The sequence below is a fragment of the Chanos chanos genome, chromosome 3, assembly GCF_902362185.1.
Source record: "Chanos chanos chromosome 3, fChaCha1.1, whole genome shotgun sequence".
Lineage (NCBI taxonomy): Eukaryota > Metazoa > Chordata > Actinopteri > Gonorynchiformes > Chanidae > Chanos > Chanos chanos.
In genome coordinates, this window is record NC_044497.1 from 10396214 (window position 1) to 10408103 (window position 11890).

Sequence of the window (11890 nt, forward strand, 5' to 3'; positions counted from 1 at the left end):
TTTTCTTCTTCTTCTTCTGCCTTTATCAGTTCAAAATAACACAAAGCCAAGTATAATTTCAATGCTCCCCCAAACGTTTATTGCCGCAGTCATTATGACATACTGCTTGAACCGGGCTCTATTTCTACAATCTGGTGAAATTAATTGGATTCTGAGCCTTCACGGTTGAAGCCAAAAAAACTGCTCATGTCCAACAAAGGCCAAATGTTGTACAAAACCCAAGTAGGAAAGCGACAGGGACCCCGCCCACCAACTAAACGGCTTGGCCCTCTTCTGTTAGGCTGGTAAACGGCCCAGTCCAACTCCAGCTTCAGTCCCTATTCATCATACCAAAGCATATGGCAGAACATTACTGTTTTAATTAAGAAGGCAGCAACTGCTTTGTTCACAAACAACTTTTGGTTAATTGGAAATGGCATTTATAAGAAACCTTAAACTCTTTGGAACGGGTACTGCGGCTCACATAGCGTGTCTGTTTGCAGTAGATCCTTATACTAAAGACAATGGAAAAGATCGAGCCTGTGGCCAGTAACGCTACCATTCATGGCCAATGTGGCTTTGAAGTAAACATACACATGAAGCCCCCTAAACAATTTAATCTCCCGTTCTTTACTTACAGGTTGATGAGACCAAAATACCAACAAAGAAGGTTTAAAGTCTCCATGCAAGCCACACCTGTGTGATCCAGTGTGATGCAGAAAGCACCTGGACCCCAACCACAGTAGGGTGACAACCAAGCTTTATGACTCAAAGGTCTGCAGCTGCTTTCTGTCCTGTAGAAACCCACCACAAAAGCACCCAAACACAACAACGTCGACCAAACAAACATTTGGAAAACATGTGCTGCCCCAGGCTTCGTAGAGCTTACACTACTTCAGAGGAGTATTGTTAGTTTATTGTTGCGTTACAGTAAAACCCCTGCATTTCCAAAACACGCTCCCCTCTACACATACGCTTTTACAGGAAGCTGCTAACTCAAATTCCCAGTCAAAATGACTGGAGATAAGGAGGGAATAAGGCATCCAGCCAGCTTTTTGATATGAATGTGAAGGAGATCTGGCATGATTCAAACTAACAAACCACAAACAGGGAGCTGGATGCAACAGCTGCTCTGCCCACAAGAGCTTCAGAATGACAAACTAGCCTCTCAAGCTGCAGTGTAAGTGAGCACGCCCATCTGACCTTGGCAGCCAGTAAATAAAGCATTTCTTAAGAGGAGTTGAGAAAGACGTGGTCCTCAATCAACTGAAAACACGCTAACAATGAAAGCAAAATGTTAGTGTCCAAGGAAACCAGAAGACAGAACAGCTGGTAAAAACAGAGGGAAAAGAAGACACGCTGAAGGGATGCTTCATACTATACACCAAACCATCCTCACGAACAAAAACAATGCAATATAACGATAAAAAAAAAAAGAAGCAAAGACAATTCTTTTTTCTTCTGCTTATTCTGTATTCAAGGTCTACAAGGCTCATACATGACTTGAAGCATTTTCTTTATTAAAGACTTTATACTTTATGGTTCGCTAACTCTCTTGTAGCAACCAGTGGTCTTTTAACTGATATCCAGCCAAACAAATCTGTTACATTCATATACCATTCAAATGATATGTTTTGTACGAGTATATAAAATAACTGTTGCGCACATGTCATGCGAAGATGGTGTGGCACCAATAATAGCCATACTTTTATGATCTGTGTTTATGAATTGTGTGTTCTGGCAGCCTTGTGCTCTTGGCCGTGCGTCTGGGTAAAGATATCATATCGCTGGAATGCTAAATGGACAAAATGAACACGTTTCACACTAGTTCTCAACGAGATGTGCTCCAGGCTCCTGGCACAAAAAACGCTTTTCTCCTTGCTAATAAAGGACAAATGCACTTCAAGAAACAAGATTGTTTTGCCGAATGTGTATCGCGCAGAAAACATGAAACACTGGGCACGTTTGTTTTATGAAAGCAGTGATTAATTGGGTACTGCAGTGTGTGAGTTATATTGTATAAATGTTTCTCTATTTTTGGAAGGCTGGGCGGAGACGCCATTACTGTACAACAGGCATGTGAAGCAACGTTAAGGTCAATTGACGTATTAACTAATCAGTTTCAACTGAAGTGAAGCACTGGAATTTGAGTTAGAAAAAAAAAAACATTAAGGGATTAAAACTGGAATAGAACTGGAATTAAATGAAGTTGAACTGAATAACATGGAATTCAATATAAAATCATTACGTGGGGGTGAATGCAGATCACACATAGTTTGGCTAATCCGAATGCTTACTTTTATCTCTTGTGCTTCCAATTTAAGACCAATTCTACATCCTTAAGACTGCTGTTAATTCCAACTCCAATTCAGACTGAACTGGAATCAATTATCAGTTTTTAATTTAATTCAGAATTGACCACAGCACCAACAAGAGTATGTTTTCAAAGGGATAGATAAGGAAATTCCCAACATTGACACTGCTGTGTGCCCCTCACAGTAAAAATGCCAGGAGACATGGCAGCTTAAAGAGAAAGCACAATAAACCAATAAGTGGGTTAAAACAGAAACAGGGGGTTGTCGAACAGAGAGGCATAGTGAAAAAGGCTGAACCCCTTTTAGTGGTCCCCAAAAACCAGAACTATGGTACGAATTGTAGCCACAGGCTTAAACTGGAAAACAGAGAGAATTCAGTTAAGTTAATCAGAGGCGTTTATACAAATAGTTCATCTGTTTCTGAGCATGAACGTAAAACTGAGCAGAACCTCGCTCATTCTGGAAATATCGTGTGTCGAGCAGTATCACCGTAACAAATTATTGTATTAAGTCTTCTCCTAAAGCCCCAAAATTCAGAGTTGATGTGTGAAGTACTCTATATTCTACATAAATAATATTCTATACACTTATGCTAAAATAATCCGAAGGATTTTGTCTCAAATATATTAACTGGACACGTGGGACAAATACCAGGATCACTAAGGCCATAGACATGATTTGTGTATGTACTGCGGTTGGTCATAAAACTGTGCCACGAGAGCCAATCACATACAAAACGGATACAATTCAAAGCACATAAGAACTTAATTTCATTTAAGTGCTCTCAAATCTTCATAATACAGTACTTCTTGGACAAACATCACGCGCAATGTCACCAACATTAAATCATCATCAGTCGGTCCTGGACAGAGGGATGACGAAATACAAGAACCGGGAGACAAATCTATGAGTGGGCGCAAATTGCATCACAGAGTTCGCTTCACCGCTGACGCATGTCACGTAATCACAGTAAAAATATGTAGAGGCGTAGTTGATTTGGTGTTTGCGCTGATGCAAAGTTTCCATAGTCACAATGCTCAGGCACCTGCTCAGCGTGTCTCCTCCACAGAGCCCCGGTCTTTTCTAAACCGCTCAGCTGGACTCGGTATCAAACCAGGAAATATCATTGGAGTGCACCCATAGCAATTATCCTCATTATTGTTTCAGCTGAGGGCTCTAGCCCTCACATAACGATACTGTCATACCCAAATGAACGTGGAAGGTGAGGTCCTCCCGGAAAAAAACCCATCCAAATTCCGACTCTGACGGAATGCAGGCGCTCCCCGTGGAGGGAAATCACGAGATGTCTGCAGGATAGTGTAGAATCCAAAGCTAGTCATCATGACTAAGAGTTCCATTGAGATCAGTGTATGTGGATTAATGAGAAAGCGTTACGTTGCTACTTGATCACCGCTCTATTCCCACAAAGCGTGACTGGGAGAGAACGAGAATTTGGTTTGAGAAATTGTTTGGTTTCCTCGTATGATTAGGAGATTAACGCGCGTGCAGATAAAAAAAAAAAAAAAAAAAGGCAGGCCATACATTGTGAAAGCAAAACTTAAGGGTGAAAAAAAAAAACCAAAACAAAAATATTTCACTTTCTGAAAGATAACCACGCAGCCCATTTGAACAAATCAATATTCTCATTAGACCAGTACACATACGTTCAGTTATGTGAGGAGATAAGACATCTTAGAGGGCTCTCAATCTCACCATCTAAGTAATTCAACACATTAACTAATAATGAACAGGCATCAATACATCTCTCACTGCAATGATAAATGAGACTGGTGTGAATGAATGACTCACTGAAGTTTAACAATACGTGAGAAAAGTGTTGACTATGGAACAGACTGGAGTGATATAGAGAGTACAGAATATGGTATTCTGTAACATTTATGAATGTCTGGAACAGCAACACACACGCACAGACACACACACACAGACACACACACACACACACACACACACACCCTCCCTCTCCCTCTCCCCTCCCCAGCTCACCCTGTGGTCCCTAGGCAATCTCTGCGCCAGAATGATGTAATCACAGTGAGGATCACATTCACACCAGCTCCTCATAATCCTAGTGTTTCAAAGACTATATGCCAGATCCTTCAGATTGACAAGAAGGCAGAAACAGGCTTTTTTTCTCTCTCTCTCTCTCTTTTACAGAATCACCTCATGTCCGTTCTTAGACACAACAGAGGATGAGATATAAGCCATATTGCCAGACGTTTCTCACTTTACCTTTGTTCCGTCCCCCAGCCTCCACAGAAGACTGCCTGAAAGATCTAAGAGCCACTGGACCGGTCTATTAACTCAAACTCCATGTATTTTTCACTTGTTATCATTTATCATGCTGGTTTACACTCATTTTATGTGATTTTCTTTTCCCCATTATTTCTGCTCAATGCACATAAAGTCTTGGGTATAAATTTCAGAGCCATTTTCCTTTTGTTGTAAATCAGAGCAAAGCTTGCATCCGGTATTACATCTAATGGGTATTTTAAATATACTACCTTTAAAAGGTATGCCAAAAATCCAAGTTAATAATGGCAGAATGATAAAAGTATATGATGTTGGACATGATTTAAATGACGATTTTTCTTTTGCCTGCAACTTCCCCTTTAACAATTGAGTTCTTATTACAACTTATAGATTATAATGAGTGTCGGACAGCTTTATAATGAGATTAACTCACGTTAAATTCTACATAAATTGCTTGTTACACAATTGCCAAATCCGCTTACCTAAGAGCCAGCACGCGCAGTTACAAATGAAGCAGTACTGTCCCCTAGGGGCAACTGATGGAAATACTGTTTTGTACTAACAGTGCCAACACTACATAAAACATGAAAAGCTGTTTTTTGGTTTGTTTGTTTTTTTTTTGCTTTGTGTTTGTTGTTATTTCGCACCACGTCATATCTCAAAAATTAGAGCTGACATACACAACTTCATATGGGCATGTATCAACACCTTCAGTCCCTCCACAAAACTAAAATTCACCCTTAAAAACAAACCAGTATGAATTCATTTACCAGGGTGCTGTCAGCTGGTAAAGTCTTCACCTTTGTCTCAAGCTTATTTTAGTGATGTATACCACATACTCTACAATTTCAGCATGAAGGACCTTATTTTCTCAACAGCATAACTTGAACTTGGAAGAAAAATATCAGCTAAAATCCCCCCCCTAGTAGATCCACCTATACAGTCAGCGTCTTTGGAAAAGAGAACTGCTGAATGGAATAACGCTATTGTATACCACAGTCACAGAGCATCATAAAGCATCAAAACATTTCTTAAAAATATTATTTTCTTTGTGATGGGAGATTGATGCTCAACAGGATATTTGGCTGAATAAAAAAGATTCATCTTGTATCAAATCAATAAGAAAGAGTCCTTTACCTTGATAACTGATTTAGCCGCCATATGTGGCTCTTGTGGTTAAAGTTGCATTGTGGGTAATAAAGACTACATTGTAGCCTGTATTGTTAGAACTCATGCAACTACTTGATCTATATCTGTCAGCCTTAAGACTTGCAGCTGCAGTTGTCATTGCTTTGTTTTACTTGAGGGGAAAAAAAAAACATAAACCCTGCAAAAGCATTGTCAAAATCCATCAGACTTGTCATTTGGACATTGAAGAGGCACTGGGAAACAAGATACCAATGACATTAAGAGCCCATATGACTATAGCAAACCAGACCCCTATTTATGACCACGCCATTCCACTACAATCCACGAGAGGTACAAGAAAGGACAGATGTATATTGTGTAGAAACACTCTCAAACCAAACGAGAAAACGGACTAGATTTTACATCCTCACCACATCAGCTCGATGTGATGACATTATCCTTCCACAAACACTGTGCACGAGTGGATAAGATCCAAATGCTTGCCAAGCTTTCTATCTGTCACGTCAGTCATCTGTCCCCCGTTATTCACTGCGGCTTATTTGGGCTTTACACAGAGAACCAAAAACATGAGAGAATATCCTCAAACACATAAGACAGTTTGAAAACAAACTTAAGGTTGGCTTGAAAAAGCCAAGTCTGCCTAAATGATGGGAATGTCATCACGTATAGGTAATAACTGTGGTAAGAACCATAGTCAAGAATAGTATGCATATCAAGGCAGGAAAGTGTGTGTGTGTGTGTGTGTGTGTGTGTGTGTGTGTGTGTGTGTGTGTGTGCGTATAGAGTATACATGTATACACGTTACTCTAACATTCCCAATATAGCATAAAAACAGTCTAAATACATAACAATGATATGACCTATTAACTAACAACAGCCACAACTGTCCATGTTATCATCCCTACATGACTTAAAAACTAAAAGCAAGGCACTAACCTCTGATTGAACATTCCTCTAAAGTTGTAGTTGGCTCTGTAGTTGGGCACAGGCTTGGGGTCCAGAGGTCTATAAATGGCTGGCTCACCTCTCTTCATGGCCAGACCATTCAGTTCCACTGTGGGTGTGATGCTGCCTGTAAAACAGCCCCCTTTAGCCCAAGAGCTCATTTGACCATCAGCTGATCCCATCTCGAAGCACACTTATATCTTCCCAGACACAACCAAACTGCTTTGATTGATTTAACAGCGCGAGTAGTTGAACCTTAATTTAAAACAAATACTATTCAGCTAGCAACGCCGGAGGAATGTTGTAAACCCAAACAGTATTTGAAGTAAATATTGAGTACGCTGCTATTGTGTTGGACCGAATCGAGTGGTTTTTGTTTGTTTGTTTTGCTTTCTTCTGAAACCAATACCAGTTAAAGGCAGTGAAAACCCATTTCTCATTAGAGAGAGAGAGAGACTGAAGGACAAAGAAGAGTTTAAATCCACACTCAGAGCTACTGACAAAGACAATTACATTTTCATTTATAAACTGTGGTTAACAGCCTCTCACAGAGAGCACAGATAAACTCACATGCCTATAAATCCAACTCTTATCTTTCTATTTCTATTTCCCCAGCAAATTTATGTTTGGATTTATCAGTGATTCAAAGGAACAAACCTATAAAGCATGACTGTAAATAATATTTTAATTAATCTGTTTGATACAGACTATACAGACTGATTTGAGGTGTGCATGAATAATATAAAGTTTTCAACAGTCTCTCTTCTCTTCTTATATTTCAATGTAGTTAAAGACAAATCCTGAATGCTGTATTAAAAAAAAAAAAACAAGAAAACATATTGAGAAAACTATGAGAGTGGTAAAAGTTGTCAACTGACTCTCTGCATCTATTCTATGTGTGGTCTTTTTAACACATGAGATACATCACACTGAAAAAGAACCTAAGAATAGATACATCTTTGGAGTTCGTGTAGATTACACAACACCACCCACAACAGATATAATTGCGGAAGTGCCAAACTCCTCAAACTAAAATGGAAAACAAAATCGTTTCCACGCTTTCTTTCAGTTTTTCTACGCTGTGAGCAGGTCTCTGAGCTCAGACAGGAGGCCGCGGCGTGGTGTGATTACCTGGGTTGCTGTTGATGTCCACTTTGGGAGAGCGAGGTGGGGGCCTGGGGAGGTTACTCTCTGTCAGGGCCTTGGTTGCTGTGGAGTGTTGAGCCTTTTTGATGCTGGTGCCCTCTGCCTCCCAGACCTGCTCCCCCAGGGACAGCTGCACTGTGAAGATCTGAAAAGAGAACACAAAGACCTCCACTGTTAAGGCGACCCTGCGCACAGAAGTCGCTAAAAACCCGCAATGTGCATATAGAAAACTGAGCAACTGTCCTCCGTCTAATGTTCCACTTATCATTATTAGAGCTCACTCAGATCTAGTCCAATCTGGGTACAGCTTCACAATTTATCATCGGTGATAATAATGTGTTAACATTATTAAAGCAGACAGGTAAAGTGCAACAGGTAAAGTAGGCATGTGTTTAAAAGCTTTTAGAGGATGATACAATATCAAAATATATAAATAACCGAGAGGAATCAGAAAAGGTAAATGTCATCTCAGTTGTCTTATCTTACGGCAATTCAGTCAAACTTTTCATTTTTAGATAAGTGAGACTGTTTAATATTTGGGACGAAAATGTCAGGCAGAAAGGTCACCTAAATGTCTTGTTTATGTCATACTGATTATAAAGTTGATTCACGGTTTGCCTTAAATAAAATGGTTCAGTTCTAGAATTTGTATCGACAATTTTTATGTAGATCTACCTAATATAAATGTCAGATACCGCACACCATGTTAGATAGAGGCACATCACGCCAGAACCATGTCTAAATTGTCTTGATCCCTTTAACGCAAATTGTCCAGACTGGTTAATGGTTTACGTCGTTATGGAAACATGAGATTTTAAGGAGCCTATCCCTTTACCTTAGCATGTGCAGGGCCTCTCTCATTCAGGAGCTTGTATTGAGGTTGAATCCTGTTGAAACGGGCTAACTCATTCACCAGACACATTGGAGTTTTCTCTTTAGGGTTTGCCATGTTTTCCTGGGGCGCGCCTAACAGCAGAAAGAAACAACATATCGAAAACAGCTCTTTTTCTCACAGATGGAGAACAAATTTGTTGTTCAAATATGTCTACAGAGTAATTGCATAGGTTAATCCATTTGAAAACATGACATAAAAGAAACCCCCTAGAAGTGTTGTTTTGTGTATCACCTTTGTAACACTTAATTCCCACTAAAACAGGTTCTATGAATATGGTCCATATTACGGCAACTCTTCCCTGTGTGTAGGTCCTATACTAATAGACTTGAGTTTTTGTTACACTGTTTGCATGAACATCAGTGAAATTACCCTACAAGGCTGACAGAGAGAAAAAAAAAACAACTAATCAAACAATGATTGTTATGGGGAAAGGAACTGTAAGTAAAAGTGCAATAAATTGACAAACTGTCAAGAGACTGGATGTAGGTTGGCTAATGAGGTACCTGGTTGGTTGGCAGACACAGTAGAATCCACAAAGCCAGCTGCTGGACTAGGACAGCTGGGCGTTGAGGCTGGCACTGTGCCATTGATAGAGGGCTGCAGACTCAGGGCTCCTGGGCTGGGCATGGCCACAGGGGGTACAACGGGAGAGAGGCCAGGCCCAGACAAGGGGGCTGAAGTCTGTACTTTTACTTGAGCCATGCTCTATATCTACGAAACACAGGCAGAACGTTAGCAATTCAAACCGGCAAAGTCTTAAACTGACAATCCATTAAATATTCTCCACATCTCAAACTATGCACTTTTCATGCACTATGATCCAATCCTGTACTATAGATTCATTCATGTTGTCTTAATGCTAATCATGAAAATAACTGTACCACCCTTAAAAAAAAAGTTATCGAAATAGAATTCACTGTAACTTAATGCACTTTTTAAATTAATATACAAATATAGCTTGGGGAACTTGACTGACTGTTCTAATCTAAGACTATCGAACCATGCTGACATAACAGCATTAAATGCACAAATGTCAAAATGGAGTCTCTCAAGTTCAGATCTTTTGATAGTTAATGCTTCGACACAATGAAGCTCTATGCTGAGCGGCTTTGCTCATGTCATCACAGCCAAGCTGAATGTCAAATAACAGGACTTGCAGTGAAAGAGTGCAGCCAGGAAGAAACATCCCTCTTTCAACACAGGCCAACGACACACATTTTACAATAAGACTGGCTCCTGTTTGAACTGTGTGTGACCCCTGAACCATAACCCCAGAATTTAAAAAATAAAAAAAAAAATTAAAGAAAAGAAAGAAACTGATCTTATTCCGTTAATCAGGTATCCTGTTCATTTTAGCCCATGCTTAGAGCACAGTTTGTAAAGTCGTTTTCTCCTTCAACACGCAGCAGTCTGGCTTCATTCTGGGCTGCTGTTTAGTATAAGCATTATCAATCTAGTGTAACTATTTTTCACTTTCAATGTTGTTCACTGACAGAGCCAATGGTCTGGCTCATAGCAGTATCTGTGGTTCACTCTACATTGCAAGGCTTCCAAATCATGTAAGCTATTGGACTAAAATAGGACAATGTAATGTCCAAAAAATCCCCTGCACAACAGATTTCAAAAGGCTTGGGTTTTTACAGAGCCACTAAGGAAACAGGCTCTAGTGCTGGAGAGAAGGAATAGACAAGGCCTTGTATGAATGTTTCAGACGCTTGTCTCTAAGATTTCAAAAAAGAAAATTACAGTTCAAACTGGATGAACAAATATATACAACATAATTTTCAAATGTTTAAGTTAAATGAAGCTCAGCGTGTGTTATGGGAAATGTGTTTTTCAATAGCCGGATTATTTTTTTGTTTTGTTTTGTTTTGTTTTCTTGCATAAGCATGAATTAGGTAGGTTTTCTTTTTATGTGGTGTGTAATTCAAGCATTTCACTTTGATTGAATATACAGTTAGAATTGGAAAAAAAATCTATATTTTTTTCCGACAAACTTTCATGACGTACAGTCAACCAGGGCTCGAATTCCACGAAAGCTGATATACAATCAGTTATGCATGTTTGTAATTGGAGGCATTAGTAACAGTACATAAAGGCCAGATAACCTGTAAGGTCTGCTTGTGAGCTGATGCTGTTATAGCGCGGACACCCGTACACTCTGGTAATACAAATTCACCCAGTGACTGGAGTAACCATCTGAGCGGATGACAAGAACATCCTATTTTGCAAAACTGACTCATCATGTAGAACAGCTACATGATGTCACTTGACGTCCAGCTGGATAGTTATGCATCTTGCAACCCCCTTAACGTTAATCGATAATGTCATTTCCCAGAGAACCATTTGACAGCGCCATTCATTTGGTTTGGCGGAGCAATGACAATTGCGGAATATTCTCAAGTAAGCAAACCGATGTGACAATTATACCATTAATAGCGGGAGTATAATAATAACTATATCTTTTTCATCTAGCTTGCAAGCTACGCTGTTAGCACACCGGTTTTGAACTCCACTAGGGAATGTGCAGACATCATGGCTGAACGACTAAATACCCTTCTTGCATCTCAGCGATCGAGTACTTCTCCATTCAAGCCCAAAGCTTTATAAATCACCTCGACATCACTCAGTGACAACCGGAGCATTTTTTGCGTACAAATGCTATATGTTACCTTGAACGAATTGTCATAAAATTTTAATTCTTTACCTTTGTCCAGGGCCAGACCCCAGTTACACCTCCAACATTGGCAAACACTAAAGAGAACTGATGAGACTGGGAGCAAACCACGCTATGAATATGTGCATTCTGACAAAACTTGAATCAAGAACAAAAGGTTGAGAGTGTTAGGTGAAGTATGTCCATAAACTGTGCACCTTGACGTCATTGCAAAACTTTGACACCGGTTGTAGAAAGTAATTTGACTGCAGCGATAAAAGAAGTCACCCCTTCTCTTTTGCGTGAATGGTACAGTCCTGCTTCCTGATAACGAAACTGGTCAAGTGGTATATTTTTTAAGCTAACTGTAAATAACAATATCACATATCACCACATACTTTGTAACCACTATGGTTAAACTCACCTAAAGGACTGCACGTGTGTATAACAATGTTTCACGTGAAAAAAAAATAACCGGTACCTGAAACGTCTTTTCAGTGTATTTGCCATTCAAACGTGGACGAATGGCCAAAACAC

General features: G+C 39.7%; 1 protein-coding gene across 5 annotated transcripts in view; it reads right to left on the reverse strand.

Moving 5' to 3' along the window:
- stau2 (staufen double-stranded RNA binding protein 2) overlaps positions 1 to 11451 on the reverse strand; it is a 59458-nt gene extending 48007 nt beyond the window's left edge. For 3 of the 5 annotated variants that reach the window (XM_030768761.1, XM_030768759.1, XM_030768757.1), the window contains exons 1-5: positions 11405 to 11451; positions 9201 to 9408; positions 8638 to 8768; positions 7788 to 7947; positions 6648 to 6798 (exon numbers count right to left, since the gene is read on the reverse strand). In XM_030768761.1, coding sequence (XP_030624621.1) covers positions 6648 to 6798; positions 7788 to 7947; positions 8638 to 8768; positions 9201 to 9399 — 641 coding nt within the window. In that variant the 5' untranslated portion in view covers positions 9400 to 9408; positions 11405 to 11451. The remainder of the gene's footprint in view (positions 1 to 6647; positions 6799 to 7787; positions 7948 to 8637; positions 8769 to 9200; positions 9409 to 11404) is intronic. The other 2 variants (XM_030768760.1, XM_030768758.1) reach the window with 1 other exon arrangement.
- Between the last annotated feature and the right edge of the window lie 439 nt (positions 11452 to 11890).